The 18168-nt window shown below is 43.5% G+C and overlaps 1 protein-coding gene across 1 annotated transcript in view; it reads right to left on the reverse strand.

Annotated features, from left to right (window-relative positions):
- Positions 1-18168, reverse strand: part of ALK (ALK receptor tyrosine kinase) — a 682318-nt gene that overhangs the window by 457724 nt on the left and 206426 nt on the right. Inside the window, exon 3 of the mRNA XM_040496415.1 lies at positions 6057-6221. Coding sequence (XP_040352349.1) covers positions 6057-6221 — 165 coding nt within the window. The remainder of the gene's footprint in view (positions 1-6056; positions 6222-18168) is intronic.

Consider the following 18168-nt stretch of genomic DNA (forward strand, 5'->3'; position numbering starts at 1 on the left):
CACAAAGTAAGGTGAGCAATTATTGACTCTCCCATGAGCCAGGTTACCTGAAAGGTGATCACTAAACCCTGTGGGCAGGAAGCACTTGACTTTAAGCAGGCATTAGCACATTTCACCTCTGTGACAGTGAGGGCTGGGGCAAGAGGGGTGCCGCCAGGGTGTGCTCTCAATGACACTCCAGCCCTAGAGCTCCTCTCAATTCTGCCTCACTGACAGCCTGTCTTGCCATCTCCATCCTGTTCTCACCCATGGAACTGGCTCTCCAGAAAGAGCTGTAAACCCACTCACATGCACGTATCGATGATGGAAGAGGCTAATTTATGAGGTCCCACTTAGTCAGCCAGTAAAGCCCAAGAGCAGAAATGGGTGGCTAATGACAAGTTTTACTGGATGAAGGAGGAAATGCTAGGCAGACGTTCATCCCTCCATTTTCCTGTCAATACTGAAAAAGGGTTAAGGTCAGAGCATAAGACTTAGAGCCAGCTCAGTCCACTAGCTGCAGCCCCCAGGGAGAGTGGGTGCAGAGAGAAACTGAGAGAAACTGCCCATCAAGGTTGTACCTGCAGCTCAAAATGTGGCCCAGTTTTCAGGTTCCAGCTACTCCCAGGATGGATTCAATCTGAGAAGTGTTCAGACACTCTTTTAAGAACTCTGCAAACCTTGGGGGGAAGGAATTAAAGGAAGGAGAATAAATGCTGGTATTAATCTGGGCTCCTCTGAAATCACCTAACCTAACTTCCTAAAGGGTCTAAGGGCCCCCAAGTGCAGGGAGAGGCACACATGATCCACATGCCAGTACACACACAAGGGGAGAAAAATCAATGTGTAGTAAGTTGAACCATGGTCCCCAAAAGATATGCCCAAGTCCTAATCCCTGGTACTTAGGAAAGTGATCTTATTCAGAAACAAGGTCTTTGAAAATGAAATTAAGTATCTGGAGATGAGATCATGCTGCATTTAAGATGGGCCCCAAATCCAGTGATATATGTCCCTATAAGAGGCAGATCTGAGACATGAGACGAATGCCATGTGAACATGGAGACAAAGACTGGACTGATGCATCTACAAGCAAAGGAGCACAGAGATTACCAGCAGCCACCAGAGGGTAGGCAACAGGCATGGAATACATTCTCCTGCAGAGCCTTCAGAAGGTACCAACTCTGATAACATCTTGATTTTGGACTATTGGCTTCTGGAACTGGGATAAAATAAACTTATGTTGTTTTAAGCTACCTAGTTTGTGTTTATTTGTTACAGCAGCTATAAGAAACTAATGCACAAGGGTATAACTGGAGCAGAACGACCCCACTCTGGCATTGCAATCCCCTTGTCATCTGTGGCAGCAGAATTAGCCATTCCAGAATTCTAGGACAATGACAATACTTATTAGCCTTCTGAACTCAAGGCATGTTTTTTTTTTTTAATTCCAATATAGTTAACATACAGTGTTACATTAGTTTCAGGTGTATGGTACAGTGATTCAACAATTCTATATATCACTGGATACTCCTTAAGACAAGTGCCCTCCTTAATCCCCATCACCTATTTCGCCCATCCCTCTGCCCACCTCCCCTCTGGTAACCACCAGTTTATTCTCTATAGTTAAAAGTCTGTTTCTTTGTCTCTCTCTCTCTCTCTCTCTCTCTCTGTCTCTCTCTTATTTTCCTTTGCATGTTTGTGTTTTTTCTTAAATTCCACATATATGGGTGAAATCATATGGCTAGAGAGTATGCTAAGCAAAATAAGTCAGAGAAAGACAAAAGCCAAACCCAAACAGAGACTTGAGAATCAGTTTTGTGGAAGAGAGTTGAGTTGATACAGGAAGGATGTCCGCTCCTCTTAGCTGAGTCTAGTCCCATTCTTCTTGGGTACACACATGACTGAGGGGTTATGGAGGGGTTCTGGGGAGAAGCTGCTAATCTGTTTTCTACTTTGAAGCTAGGGCCCATGCTGGAGACTTAGATCTTGTCTTGCTGGAGAAGAAAAATGTGACTACATTCCAAAACACCAGAAGTAGTAGATGTCAAACATGCTCCTGGCACTTCTTAAAAAGTCATAGAACGCCTCAACCTGATGATTCCTCAAGATCTTATTAATCTATAATATTGTGTTCAATCAAGACCATCACTTTTTATTATCTTGCTGCTCTGAATTGTATCTTCCTTATTATTCTCAGCTACAGCGGCTATAAATTAAAATCATTCAGAATTTATACTCTTACAGTTCATTATCTATGATTGGTATTATCTCACTGCCTTTTTCTGGTCTTTCTATATCCTCTGACAAGAAATATTGCAATAGAGTCTAAATACCATCCAACCAATAAATGTTGAGTTTTAAAAAATCTCTATTGACTGTACTACCCTAAAGTGCACCCCATTCCTCCTTCTTATCTCCACAACCAGAATCCCTTCTGCCAAGAGGGGATCATCAGAGAAAGGGAGATTCTAAAGAGATGGCATTTAGGATTGGGATATAGGTCCTTGCTTTGGTGCTGTGCAAATTGGGCACGCCATTTTCTCTCCTTCACCTTCACCTCTTTCCATGACAGTCAAGAGACGTTAAGACACATCAGCTTGCTTCATGAGTAGCAACCTTACTTCAGTGACCAGGGAGTGATATAATTAGTTGAATCAAAAAGCAATGAGCGGCCCATTACTGGAAGTTCTGAACACCTCTCAGTGACATTCCAGATGTGTGCCTACAAAGGCTAGAGGCTAGTCCCTTGTTTCTAAGACTGATCAAGGCTGTGTGACTATACAGATATTTCCATTAGACCCCAGGAAAAAGAAATACCAGTTCTGACAGTGCTGAGATTCCCTCAAGTTATGCTTGGATGTGTTTGTTCACTAAGGAACTTGATCAAGCGGACTGATATATCTACAATGGCTTTTGCCATGGCTATTCACATCATTGTCCTTCATGTTAGTAAGAATGCTTTTCAGACAAATGGAAGTTGGCAGTACTCACTAAAACATGAATATTCCAATCCTTACTGGTCTAACTAATTGGAAAAAGTCTGTAGTCAGTGCATGTACTGGCCCTTTATAAAAACATAAAGGCATGGATATATTTCCACACTCAGGAACACTTATTTCTTTCTTCTCTCCTCTTCTTCCTTTCGTTTTTCTCCTATAACTCAGGGTAACATGAAGATGCCAGAGATCACAAGAAAGCAGATAAAGGAGGAGAGACAGGTCACAGAGTGGCAATGCGTAATCTATCGGCACTCTTCTAAAATTCATTTAAAAATTTAAAAAACACCAACTTTCAAATTGATAAAGTCTGACTCCACAAAGTCTGTGGACAATTGCTACTTGTCCCTATCTCCTGATTTCACTGAACTGCACTCACAATTCAATAGCCATCAAACAAAAAACATACAATGACCAAAAGTACATGTACTACCACGACTGTTGGGGATTAGGCTCTGGAGCCACCCCTATGGATGCATGAAAGCAGGTCCACATCAAGAGTATAACAAACCTAGTTATGTCTCAGAATCACTTGAGAAGTGTCTAAAAATATTTTTTTAAAAAAACACAAAGGAAAAAAGAAGGAGAGAGTCCCGTGAAAACTGAGACTCCACTGAAATACTGTATTGCATCCACCAGATGGACGAAAATGACAAAGTCTGACAATATCAGGTACTGGTGAGGATGTAAAGTCCTGGGGAGGAATGCTAACACCTCAAAATGGGGTATAACTTGGTACGAGCACTTTGGAAAATAGCTCGGCACTCTCTATTGAAATGGAAGCTGCAACCCATGACCCAGCAATTCTACTCCTACTCTCTGCTCCAGGGAAATTCTTGGACGTGTATATGCACCAAGAGGCATGTACAAAATGCTTACAGTAGTGCTGTTGGTAACAGCCAAACCACAGAAATGACCCAAATGTCTAAGGATGGTGGAAGAAATCAACTGTGGTATTTTCATGCAGTGATTGAAAACCAAATGAACCACAGCTACATGCATCTACATTGACAAGCCACAAAACAACAATATTATTTCATTTGTATAACAGGTTACAAACCTAATCGACATGCTGTTTGGGGCTATATACATAAGTGGTAAGGTCATAAGGAAAAGCAAATGAACGATGGACACAAAATAGGATAGTGGTTCCCTCTGAGGGAAAGGAAAGATTTTGGATCTAGGTGGGTGACAGAAGAGGTTGTAAATGGACTGACAAACGTTCAAATTCTTATGCTTGGTGTTGAGAACACACATGTTGATTTCATTGTAATTGTGAATCCATGCATACATGTTTCACTTTGTTGCACATGCTAGATTTTATGCTAAAATTTAAAAATATACAGATTTCCAGGTTCCATCTCAGATCTGTTGAATCAGTATCCCAGACTGCGGAAACCAGGCAGTACTTTGTATAAGTTCTCCAGAGGAGTCAGATGCACTGTAGATGCACTATAGGGTTAAGAGCCACTCACCTACACACAATACTCCCCCCTCCCCCTGCCAATACACATCAGCATCCAGGTGAAAGCAGCTTAAAATATAAATCAAGGTCAAGCAATTTCAAAAGAGTCATAAAAACAGAAAAAAAGGTCAGCCTGGGAGAGTATGAAGAAAGGAAAGTTCTCTCACAGTTCAGGGTCTGAGGCTGCTATAGAAGCCTGAGGGCATCAGGCTTATTTCTGTGCCACCTCCGACCTCCCCCAGAAACTTAATTGAGCCCGTTAGATTCACAGAAGCATGAGCCTGAGATAACTGCCTCCCGGACCTGGGCCCAGGGCAGGCTTTCACTAGAGCTTTTGCTGCAAAGACAGAAACACGATGTGGGAGAAAGCGTCCTTGTTTGGCACTCATCACAGGAGACATCTAGACCTGGACCGACACGTACAAGCTATGTGATCTTTAGCAAGTCACTTCCCCTCTCTGAGCCCTCAATTTCTCATCTGCCCTGCCTCTCTCACAAAATTGGAATCTCATGAGACTGTACATGGAAGGGCTTTGCAAAATGAAAGTACTACTCCGAATGGTTCAGTGAGTCCATTACCACATCAGTGGCTACTTTTCCCTACAAGTCAGAAACATAGGCTGTCAATTCTGAATAAGCAGAGTTTTCTGGGTCCAAGGAACGTGGAGCTCTAAGATTTGCCACCTAAGATTTGAGACCTGAAAGCTGGACTAGGGCTTAGTGTCTCTGCATCTATCTCTACACACTCAGCAAATATTTAACAAACACCCACAACTTATTCAGAGTCTAACTTCTCCGGCCCCTGATAATTCAGAAGAGGATGTTCATTAATCGCTCAGGACTACTGGAAACACCTTGCAAAGCTACAACACAGCCTGAATATTCATTAATGGCTTTGAAACTAACATTTAACCCAGTTATACGATACCTTCCAAATTAAAAATGCCAGATTTAGCAAAAAAAAATGCAGGACACTCAATTACATTTGAATTTTTCTTTTTTGTAAGTTTACTTATTTATTTTGATAGAGAGAGAGAGAGAGAGAGAGCGCGCGTGGACAGGAGGGACAGAGAGAGGAGAGAGAATCCCACTGACAATACAGAGCCTGATGTGGGGCTTGAACTTATGAACTGTGAGATCATGACCTGAGCCAAAATCAAGAGTCAGATGCTTAACCTACTGAACCACTAGGTGCCCCTGAAATTTTTAAATATAATTGGAAGTTGGAATAATTTTAATGTATAAGTATGGCCCAACTATTGCATGAGATGTATTTATGCTAAAAAAAACCATTGTTCATCAGAAAACTCAAATTTAAGTGGGTGTCCTGTATTTTACTTGGCAACTCTATTCCCAAAGGACAAACAGATCAGCACTTTCTCCTACATCAGTGTGAGAGCTATAAAATCCTATTTCCTTTACTTGGTGAGAGAGTGAAGGGTCGGCTTGGTCCTGAAACTGGACTTGCATCCTACAGAAGGCGCACACATTAAAAGCAGGTTTCAAAGGAAACAGGTTAGAACAGAGCCAGGAAGCCTTAAAACTGCAAACAGAAATAGACATACAAACCCTGTGCTAGCCCATCTGGGACACTTTGTGGTGGCCTCTACCCTTACCTCTGGGCATCTCCTTGGAGTGCTCTGTCTCAGGCCCGTCCAACAGGTCCATCTGGGAGGCCTCCTCAGAGGGGACTCGGCGCCAGGACCAGCTCTGGTTCCGGAGGTCGTGGAGTGGTGGGGAGTACTCCAGCTCACAGGGGAAGTCAAAGCTGCACTCCAGACCTGCAGTGACAGCCAAAGGTCAGTGGAGCAAACTGTCTCCCAAAAGAAACATTCCAGCATCGCCCCCGCTCCGCCCTCCGCTCCAGGAAGGTGGCCTTCATCTCACCCACAACCCTCATCTCTCCAGGGTGGGGAGCTGTCAGTTTCACAGCTGGCTTGGCTCCACATTGTTGTAAAGGGGACTAAGAGAGAAACAAAGGTGTTCCTTGTGTTACTCAGATTAAAGGAGGCATCTTTAGAGAAGGCAGGTGAAAAAAGAGCTAACAGGTGGGACTGGAAGAAGCTCTACATCCTGTGAGGTTACTTGGTGACATGAAAGGGCCTGAGGCCAAGTGGCTGGAGCCTGGCTTTGCAACCAGATAGGTCTGAATCTAAGTCTGCTGCTTAGCAGCTGGGTTGACTCCAGGCAAGAAAATCAGCCTCTGTGGCCTCAAATTTCCTCATCTGTACATTGGTGATGATAAATCTACCTCTAGAGTTTGCTGTAAGAGCCAGGAGAATCATGTGCTTTCTGTATTTGTGAACCTGCCTACAGTAGATGCTCAAGAAAAATCTTCACCAGGTTCTGCTCTATTTGAGAAGAGAAGGCCAAAGGGAGCTCAGGCCTTTACTCACAGCCCTGTCTTCCAGCCTTAGATCTACTCTTCGGCTCCCTCCAGACAAGAGGGCCAAGGCCATGAAAGCTAGTCTGGGCTCATTCTCTCTTGGGGAGAGGGTGGGGAAGGTCACTGGTAAGGAGACAGAGAGAGAGAGAGAGAGAGAGAGAGAGAGAGAGAGAGAGAGAGAGAAGGGAGGCAGGAAGAGACCATACGGTGGGACATTTTATGACCTTTTACAAGGATTCTTGTGCCCAAACCATTCTATGTTTGCCCTACTTCTAAGATACACTCACCTCCTTCCCCTTCCTAACTCCATATGCATTACCCAAAGTGGCTGAAGTACTTTGTACCCAGTAGGTTCTCAATGCTCATTGATGGGTAAATGGAATGTGTGCCAAAGTGCGAATTATTCACCCACTTTTGACTTCATTGTCTCCCCTCAGCCATGGGGATGTGAAGAAAGGGAGAATATGATATAAAAAACCCAGAACACTGGACTTGGTGTCCAGGCTTGGACAGTCTCTTCTCATGTGTGGCACTGGGTGCCCTCATCTGAAAAACATGGGTTTAGACCAAGTGACTGGGGAAACAAATGCCCAGTGAGACCTGGGCTCCAACTTCAGCTCTGCCACCAATTTTGCCGGTGCCCTTGAACGAGACACTACACCTCTCTGGGCCTCAAGTTCCTCAAATACAAAAGGAGACTTAGACTAGATGTTTTCTAAAGCTCCTTCTTAATTTGGCTTTTTAAAGATTCCTAAGTCCTTGTTCTCAGAAATGTTATAGGGAATTTGATAAATCAATCTTCGTAGTGGTGCTAATGGGTGCTAACTCCCAATTATCATTGTGCATCGTAACAGCTGCTTCTGTGGCTACTGCTACCATGACCTCCAAGATGAATCTGGTGTTAAAAATTTCAGAATGCAGAGGGGAAGGGTGTCAATGCTAGTGCAGGCAGCTGGTCGTCACTGGATTGTCCCTTAGTCACATACACAGGCAGCTAAGCCCTATGCCAGAGTGGGAGTAAAAGAATTCCTGTTGACTTTAGCCAAACTAAGTTTAGGTGGGGGTTGGTGGGGGGTTGTGGGGGAAGAAAAATCCTTCAATTACACTTCTATTAAGTATCTTTCTGCTTCTCAGCCAGTAGAGATTTATGTACCAGCTGCTCTCCAGGAGCTGCCATCTTTCTGGTCCTAAGGTTAATACTACTTGACCTTTCACAATACAGACAATTCACCTTTATAATAGTGAGCTGAAATGGGCAGGACTACAACCTTGTTTGAGTTGACATGCCACCTGCTGCCAACATATTTATCAGCTTTGAAGACTTTCTACTTGCCTCTGGGGGCTGTGCTGCTGCTGTGTCCATGAATTGGTGTCCATGAATTGTAGGCCGCTTTAATCTTCACGACTTACTTGCCAGCCACCTAGTTTTGATTACAGAATGCAAGGAGAAAGCTGGTCCAACATTGTGTATTTTGTAGCATAAAAATTATCCTTATAATGAAAAGAGTAGCCACTAATCTTGGCTTTTCTAAAGAGGGTCAAAAAGATCCATCTATATTAACAAATGACTGAGTCAAAAGATGGGAGAGAAAGGTACTGGCCATTCCCATCCCACATAGACAACTATTGGTGACTTTCCCAAAGCTTTCTCTTCTGTGGCCCAGCCTCTATCTTGATTTTTCTTCTCCAATTAAAGTCATCCTATTTCTATTTGGAACAGAGGGGTGGCATGCAAGATCAAATACTGCCTGGTGTATATAAGACAGACAACAGAATATACAATCCTAGTATCAAGCATCATCCGTCCTGGGATCTTTTAACTCTGAAGAGTCAGAGAACCGGCTGTGTTTGGACCAAACCCTGCCTGGTGAAACAAGCTAGGCACATGCTCCAATTATCAAATAGGTTCATTTTGAAATTCTTGCTCCAAGGCAGCCTCCCTTTAGCTGTCAAAGCTGCACTCTTTGGCTTTAAATAGAAAGGAGGTTAATATTACTGTTCATTTTGGGTGAAACTGAATTGGGCTTTTTTAAATTCCAGTTTAATTTCTCATAAAATATCAAGACAGGTTTCTTTCTCCTGCACTAGCCTCAGTGCCTTTCAAGCAATAACACCTGGGACTCATTTCTAAAAACACCAGGATAAGGAATATTCTCCTTGGGTCTTTTCTAAAGTTGTAGACCTATGAAGCTTCTTGTGTCTCCTTAACCCTCTTCTGACCCAGTCCTGGTAGGATAGGGACTGTAGAGTATATTTTACAGATAGGACTCAGAGGTCTCAAGGGTTTCAGTGAAGTGTTCAGCCTTAAGCAATCCAGTGGCAGAGGCAGGTCAACATTCAAGAGAAGGCATGGGAAATAACATTCACTGAGTCCCAGCCATCTGCCAGAGACTGTGTGTGTGGTTTTTTTTATGTCACTGTTTTTCTGATGCCACTATATCTAATCTACAGAAAATCACTGAGAAGTAGATGTTATCTTCTCTCTACAGGTAAGGAAACAGAGGCTCAGAAAGTTTACTCTACTTGCCTAAAGATCAAAGGATCACCCTAAGGCAGAACCAGAATGTGACCTAAGGCTGAATAATAATGAAGATTGAGACATTTTTCATCATGCCTCCACAGTTTCAAAATCACAATCCAGGACCAACAGAGTAAATTAAATAATATATGAGAAACCTGGGAAGTGTTATATCTTGGTTATTATTACACCCAAAGTCTGCAACCTCTTCATATTTGCAAAGGCTTGTCCTTGCCCCTAAGGGAACAGATTTATATTTCCTCTGTGTCAGGCTTATTTTGCAAAGTAACCATGACCTTCAAAACATTCCAGAGATCTCGGGGCACCTGGGTGGTTCAGTCAGTTAGGCTTTGGACTTCAGCTCAGGTCATGATCTCATGGTCCGTGAGCTCAAGCCCAGTATCGGGCTCTGTACTAACAGCTCAGAGCCTGGAGCCTGCTTTGGATTCTGTGTCTCCCTCTCTATCCCTGTCCCTCCTCCCCTCTTTCTCAAAAATAAATAAATAAACATTAAAAAAATTTCAAAACAATCTAGAGATCTCAAACTTACTTTACCTATCAGGACCCAGGAGAATCTAACCATTGAAAAATAGCAATGAGAAAAAGACATACTTTCCAGAACCTGCTGATCATTGCTACCCACTTTCTTGTTACTTCCATTGTAAAAAAAAAAAAAAAAAAAAAAAAAAAAGATAAAGTAATGGAATCTTCTGGAAACAGTTCTCCTGCTGAGAGGGGTGTCAGGTGCTGTGAAGAGAAAGGTCTTGGTAGAGCAGTGAGGATGGTTCCAGGCTTGGTCCTGCATAGAGCAGATGAGAGACCTCAGCAGGTTCACTCACCTCTCTATGCCTAGTTTTCTACCTTTGAAAAATGAAACAAATGGAGCAAATACCTTCTACAGTGCCCTCCATCTCTGAAGGTTGGTGATTCTATAAGGCCAACACAACCAAACCTACAGACCCTCAGTCACTTTCACTCTGCCTACCTCTAAATGAGGGCTTGTTGTCATCCCTAGAAGCAGAGTCCCCATGAAACGAGGCTGAAAGTGCATCTCACTCAATGGGGACTCAGTTTACCTCAAGATCGTCAGAGAATTAAGAAGAAAATCTCAGGTTTTACAGTGACTGACTGTTCCTGAGTGAGTAAGTGTGAATGTGAATGTGTGTATGTGCGTATGTATGTTCATACATTTTTATCAGCTTGTACCTATGTTCTGAAACCTTCCAGGGTATGAGTCACATTTCAAAAACTGAATTCATTAACAGTTAGCTTTAAGGCACTGTTCTAGTATAAAAGGCAGCCGTTCAGAAAAATGTTACAGAAGCTGATCAGAAAACCCTGTGGTAGCCCTGCCCAGAGAGATGCCCAGTTCCCTTTTCAAATGCCCTTGGCTGTAGAGGAGTTGGCAATGACCGCACACTGAGTCTGAGGGGGGAAACCTAGCCTTTAGAAGTGTGTGAGCCTACCCAAACATCCATGCTAAGGCCTGTGCCTAGGAGGCCACCTTGGCTAATCAGTGGAGATGGGGGTCCTCCCAGGCTGAGATGCATGAGGAGATTCTGTGAAAGTTCCAGGCACCATCTACAACACCACATAAAGGTAATAGGGAGACATGGTGTCCTTTGGACACTCAGGTGTCCCCTTGAGTAAGCTTAGAAACTCAAACAGTCCTCCTTTTTGACTGACCCAAGTCTCCAAAAAGCTCCTTTGAATCAAGGCCTTTTCTGCCTCCTTGATCCTGACGCTGGAAACACAGAGATTTCCTACTAGTTTCCTCAGTCACCTTGAGTCAATTTCAAGTGAGGGGACCAGCAGCCTCTAGTTTTTTAAACTTTCTTTCCAAGACTAGCTGGTTTCCAGGATCCTTCAGAGCAGCTGTCCTTGGGCAGGTCCACAGGAACCCACTTGCTGATGTCTCTTAGTGTCAGCCCACCATGAGGTTTAGAAACAAATATTGTAGAATGAAAAGCAAAAGCAGTAATAAAAAAGAGAAAAGCACCATATTTATCCATCCTATGACACTTCACCCTTCTTTAATTGTTTTCCTCTTATTAGGAGTGTGTCAGAAATCAAGCTTGGGGTTGGACTAATGCTCTTGGCTCTGGCAGCACTGGGTATGCATTTGTAAAGAAGACCTGAGGGGAGGACCTCTGTGAAGGCCTGTGGGAAGTATTTTCATAACTGACTACATTTACTGAGAGCTTACTGTGTTTGGACACAGTATGCCAGGCACCTTACATCATTATCTTATTTGATCCTATGAAGTAGGCAGGATTCTTACCCCCATTTAGCAGATAAAGACACTGGGCTTAGAGAAATAAAGTTACATCTGAGTTAGATATGAAGTGATTGAGTAGGCTGTGGGCTTTCACTGACCTGCTTCCTTCCTGGGACCCTGAGGCCTTGATGACAGTATCTCACAAACAGGGAATTATGAATTGAAAAGGAAGCAGCAACAGAGCCACCCTCCTTCAGAGCCACAGACACCAATAAGAGTCAAGACCTACATCAAGGCAGGTCAGGAACTGGACCCATGGAGAAACAGGCAGGGTCCAACTAGAGGCAGGACAGGAGCTGGAGCATCTGAGCTTCCCTTGATGGAGACAGAACTGTAAGGCCTAGGTGAGGATTGAGTCAGAGTACACATTTCTATGATTCAAGTCTTAACCCCCCATGGGTGTGTTGACTCAGGAAGCTAAGAGTACACCTCAAGTAAGGCCCAGGGCTCAAAGTAACCCATCTAGGTTTCCTAACATGTTCTGGGATATCCGCTGTGTTTCTTGGATAGGGATAGGGGTGGGTTGAGGGAACTGAGGGTGGTATGGGCAAGGTTTCTATGGCCATCAGGGACCCATGAGAGAATTCACCCAAGTGGATACTCAGCCATGGAATCTGCATCTGAAAACAGAGAATTATCTGGTTTTGGGGGCACCTGGATGGCTCAGTTGGTTAAGCTTCTGACTCCAGCTCAGGTCATGATCTCACAGTTCATGAGTTTGAGCCCTGCATCGGGCTCTATGCTGACAGCTCAGAGCCTGGAGCATGCTTTGGATCCTGTGTCTCCCTCTCTGTCTGTCTCTCTCTCTCTGTCTCTGTCTCTCTCTCAAAAGTAAATAAACATTAACAAAATTACCAGATTAGCTGCTAGTTTAAAAAATAGCAGCATGATTGTGATATGTCTTGGGATTCCTATTTGACTGCCAGGATGCAGATGGCCTTGAGGCTGGGCTCGGCATTCCTCACTTGTTGAATGGTAGTCTCTGTGGTCCCATCCAGCCCTATAATCTTCTCCTATGAATCTATGATGAATGAATATGTCTTATTCATTAAGTGACCTTAATATCATCAGGTTTGTTTCTCAGGGATAGAGCACAAGACCTGAGATTTGATTCCAATTACACCACCTGCCAGATGGGCAGTATTAGGCACTCTCTCCTTCCCTCAGAGCATCGGTCATCTCGGGGGTCAGACTAACTTCCCAGAACTGCTAGAAGGATCCAATGAAACGATGCATGCGCTTGGAATGGAGAAATTCCTAACACACATTAGCTGATTCAGAATTTGTACAGTCATGCCCTTTCTGAATAGTTTCTGTTTACCATGAGAAATAATATTTATATGAGCTATTTTAGCTGATAGCAGATGACCATTTCCTTGGTATTACGTTGTCCCATGTGAAGGTTGGCATGTCTACCTTTAGACGATATTCACAGAGTTAAAGGCTATTAGAACTTGAAATGACATTTGAGGTCAACTCCTTCTCCCATTGGACAGGTGATAAAAACCAAGACCCAGGCAAGGGAAAAGACTACCCCAGGATCATGTGGCTGGTCACACAGTGTGGAGGGAATTTCTCCTGCCTGTGGAGGCCTTTTCAAATGCCATCCTCTCTGGGTAGCTCCAGGCTGAACATCAGTTGCTGAATCACCAGCTCTTACTTCCTCAGGCTTAGCTTACTGGCACATTTAAGCTGAGGCTAGATTGCTTTAGGGATGGCATATACAAATGCCGGTGTATCCCTAACAAGACTGATTTGTGGGTTCAACAAAGAATTGTATGAAGCATCATGCACATGTAGCAGTTCTCTTGCACGTGGCCTTTAGAGGTCATATAATAGAGCTTCATGTCTGAGGCTGCGGTTCATTTATATATAGCTCCAGAGACCAGCATTCTCAAAACTCTGGCAGTCCTTAAGGATTGTAGCCAGATCAGAGGAGCTCCCTTGGCTGCCAGCAATCCTGAGGCACAAGGCAGAGTCATCTTCTTTTCTCAAGGTATTCTCCAGAACTTCTTGATCATTGAGCTTCTGGGTGATGAGGGACCTTTGGGACTATCTGACATGAAGAAACTGAAGTCTAGAGATATTACGGATGCAAATGGGTGGGTTGCAAAATTGGTACTAAAATCTGGTTCCGAGCCCTGTGGTATTTATTATTATTATTCTAAGCTATAACAAAATAATAATAATGATAATAATAATACTTTAAACAATTAGGACAATTTGCAAAACTCTAGACTTTTTTTTTTTTTTCTGAGACAAGATAGCAAAAACACATATGGCTAGGTTTCAAATATCTCCCAGTGATTCAAAAAAAAAAATATCTCCCAGTGATTCAATGGCTCAAATCACTTCCAATAAGGCTTACTGGCTTCTCTCATCCTAGATGTACTCTTCTGCCAACAAGCTGTTTTTTGATGGTTGCTGGAAGCTCCCTGCTAGAGAGTAGGTCTGTGCATAGGCTAGAAGCTATGATAAGAACAAAGGGAGGAAACGCAGTGGGAGTGAAAGAGAAAGATCACTAGACAATTCTTGGAAATTTCCAAGCTCTGGGCTAATCAGCCTTGTGCTTTGGGGCAATTCATTTAACCACCTGAGTCTTGGTTTCCTCATGTATGAATGTGAGAGATTTATCACAATAATCATGCTGATAAAAATAATAATACCCGCCATGATGATCAAATAAGGTAATGAATGTGGACTTGCTTTATAATTACAAAGTACTATATATGCATATCTTATCGCCTTTGTCGCCTGTGCCTCAGATTTACCACCAGGAGCTGAGAAATGAGCTGGACTGACTTCACCTCAGAGGATCCAGGGAGACACTGACCAAAACAGGTATCTTCCTAGCTTGCTCTGTTTTATATCAAAACTGCATGGGGCACTAGGGTGTCTGAGGAATATTGAGGAACTAGCTGCTGCATGGGATCAGACTGTTCAAAGTGAAAGCTTGGCTTAGTCACTTGACTCGCTGCATATCCGGGGGGCAAATTATTTAATCTCTCTGTACCTCAGTTCTTTCATGTGTAAAATGGGGATTAAAGCAAGGACCACCTCAGGGGATTGTGAGGAGGATTAAATGCAATACACATACCAAGCGCCCAGCGTGGCAGTGACTTGCACATTGTTTATTATTAAACTTGGCAGTCCTTGCTGTTGGTCTTCAGGTGTCTCCAGGGGTTAGCCACAGCAGAGGGGAGTTAAATGGGTCCATGTCCAACACTGAAGGCAGAAAGCTTTGACTGTGTCAAACTTTGTGGAAACTCCTTAATCTTTGCTTTTGACACACTGATCTAGCTTCCCTTTTTTAAGTGAAGTCACACTAGACCTTGAATAAGAGGAGCTGCATTCTAGCCCCGGTTCTGCAGTGTGACTTCAGGCAAATCACTTAACCTCTCCAGGCCTCAGTGTGCTCATCTGAAAAATTAAGTGGTGGAATAAAATGATCCTCAGGTCTCTTCCATCTCTACCATTTTAAGACCAATTTCCCTTTTTGGGCAGATGGCCAAGACAAGCTTTCTAACTTGGCTCTAACAGCTGGTCAGCAGAATCCCAAGAGTCCTGACTTCCAGCCCAGGCTTGGATGATTAGGGGCTTCTACTCCCTCTTGCTGGGTTATCTCCTAAAGGGGCACTTGGCCCACCAGTTACCTTTGATATTAATCTACCAGCTGCCAACAACATCTGGCCACTTACTTCATAAGACTAAGTAGCAAACCTAGCCCCTTGCCCGCCCCGCCCACAACCACTATTCATTTGTCATGGGGCCCCAGAACTGAAATCATTCACTTCCTTCCCACCATCTCGCTCCCTGGAATGCATCTGGGAACCAATCACCCAATTCAAGACATCTGTTTAGCTCACTTATAATCAAGCTGCAGCGAAGAAGGGCCAAGTCTCCTTCAATCAATCAATTATATAAACACAGCCTCAAAAGACAGTCTCAAGGAGGGTGTGTGTGTAAGCATACCCAGGATGGTGGGAGATATGTGTAGAAAGCTTAATTCTCATTTCTCTTTTTGTGGCCAGTGCAATGTTACAGATAGAAGAAATGGGACTCTGCTCCTCATCCCAGAACAGAAAATTGAAAATAATTAAGATCCCAGACATTCTGAAATTAACGAGCCCAGCCTCCACATTTTACAGATGGGAAAACCAAGGCTCATGTGACTTGGCCAAAGTGGCAGAGCCTAGGATCTGGATAGGTAAGAGAACTGAGACCAGAACCCAGATTGGACTTTTCCAGTCCAATTCTTTCCTTGTGATTTTCAGGATCATCTCTAACCAAATGAAGCAGACCCCACAGAGCATGTTCAAAACCTTAATAGTTTGCACACTGCTCAGCATGACATCCATAAATTAGGATCACCTCTAAAACCAGAAGGTTGGAGAAGAGCTCTGAGCAATATGGCATCCATGATAACCAGAAGAGGCTGATGGTCATCAACAGTCTCAACTTCAGAACATAAAAAAATGACCCTCCCCTCTTTTCTGGTCTCTAATGGTGAAGATTTGCTAGATGTTGCAGGTTACCATGGGGCTCCCCCCACTCCCCCACCCGATGCCAATCTCAGAACACAGATACAAGGCTGTCCTAGAACAGACCCTGTGCCCTTCAGGGACTCCCACTCCAGGGTGGCGAGATAGACTTCTCACACCTAACTCTCACAGTTGGCAGACATGGTAAGGCCATGGGGACACAGAACAAGAGAGATTTTCTGCCTGGGAAGACCTGAGGTTCATGGAGGAGGCAACTTTGGGGCTGCATCTTGATGAATGAAAAGATTTTAACATGGGATAGGTTTAAGCTAGGAAGTTTGTAAGAACAGATGAAGGAATAATGTTACTCCAGGCAGATGGGGAACTAGTATCGCTTATTCTCGTGTAGTTTTATGAATTTTGAAGCTGGGCTACATAGGATTAAATCCCAGCATGGAGAGTATCATGGTTAAATATAAAGTTCTTTCAGTTTCTAGAGGGAAAAACTAGGGACTTTAAGAGTTTTAAGGAAAAACTTTCTAGCAAAGTAGAGCCAGGCCACCCAAATGCAGGCTATTGGCCTCTCACTGGAATGGCCTCATTCCTCTTCCAAAGGTGAAACACCTGTGCTCCAGCATCTGGAAATCTGTCCTCACAGAACTTACAGCAATGCTGTCAATTAGGAATCATTCCCATTTTTCAGATGACAAACAGAATCAGGGAGTGGTTTACTGGCTGAAGGTAATAAAACTCACAGGAATCTGAGATGCAAATTTCACATCTCAGATCCCAACTTGAGTTTCTTCCCCACCATTCTGTGCTTTGCTTTCAGACAGAGAGGCTGGCAGACAGCTTGCTTGGATGTTACACAGGATATCTAAAGGCAACAAGGAGCTGAATGGAAGAGCTACGGTTCCCAAACCTAGTCCTACTGTTCCTGGACCCCAGATCTTGTCTTTAAGAAGCTCTCCACGTGATGGTGAGGTAACCAGACTGGGTCTGGCCGAGGGTCCTTCCACACCAGGATGGTATTGACCCTATACTGATGCAACCCTTGTGACATCATGAACCCGCTGGAGTGGTGGAGACCTAAGGAATTAAAATGATGAGATGGAGAAAGCAACAAATGGGAGTGATGTGTGAGGAAATGCTTTGCAGCCCAAGTACTGAGAAAATATGAACCACCGCCCATGCGTCTACTGCACTGGAAGGGTTAAAGGTGGGCTTTTCCAAACAGATGACCTGGATTTGAATCTCAGCTTTGCCACTAGCTCTGGGAAGACTGCTGACCTCTCTCTGGGCCTAGTGTACTCATCTGTAAGATGAGGCTATTTGACTAGACCACTCTGGGCCCTGACAGCTCACAATTTTTAACAAACCAAATTATTCTAGGCATCTACTCAAGTGGACTGGGTAAAGTCCTGTTAATCTGAGGTCTCTTCTGGCATAAATGTTTGCATCTGAGGTTGCTCTTGACAAAACATTTCATTTTAAGAGGATTTCCTCTCATTTTTCTCATTCTTGATCAGTCATTTTCCTGCATATGTTTTGGACACACATCTTTCTGAGCTGGTTGGGAATGCTCTATATACAATATCTCAGATGTCCCAAAGCTGTCAAAACAAAAATTCCTCAGCTCACTCATGTCTGCTGAATATGCTTTTTTAGATTGAATAGAGAAAAAAATAAGCCTGCCTAAATAGTTAATGTCATAGCTTTTAATTCTAAACCAAAGGAACTGTTCTCCCCTAGACATATGTCTTTCCTGAAACCAGTTAATATGACTTTAGGAATAAGAGGGCTGTGGGAACATCCCTACCCTTTACAGAGATCCTCAGGGGCTAAAAAGCTGAGTTGGGAACTGAGATACCCAAATTCCTGGTTTGCCCCTGGATTGTTCAGCAAATGTTGCTATTTCATCTATTGTATATTTATCAGGAGCTAAACTGACTGCAAAACAGTGGATTAATCACTGGAAATGCAAAAGGGAACAAAATGTAGATTCCTTGACCTCTAACAGCTTACAGTCTCGGAATCATGATGACTCAGGGCCACAAATAACTTA

The sequence above is a fragment of the Herpailurus yagouaroundi genome, unplaced genomic scaffold (genome assembly GCF_014898765.1).
Source record: "Herpailurus yagouaroundi ecotype Mexico unplaced genomic scaffold, PumYag 188, whole genome shotgun sequence".
Classification (NCBI taxonomy): Eukaryota; Metazoa; Chordata; class Mammalia; order Carnivora; family Felidae; genus Herpailurus; species Herpailurus yagouaroundi.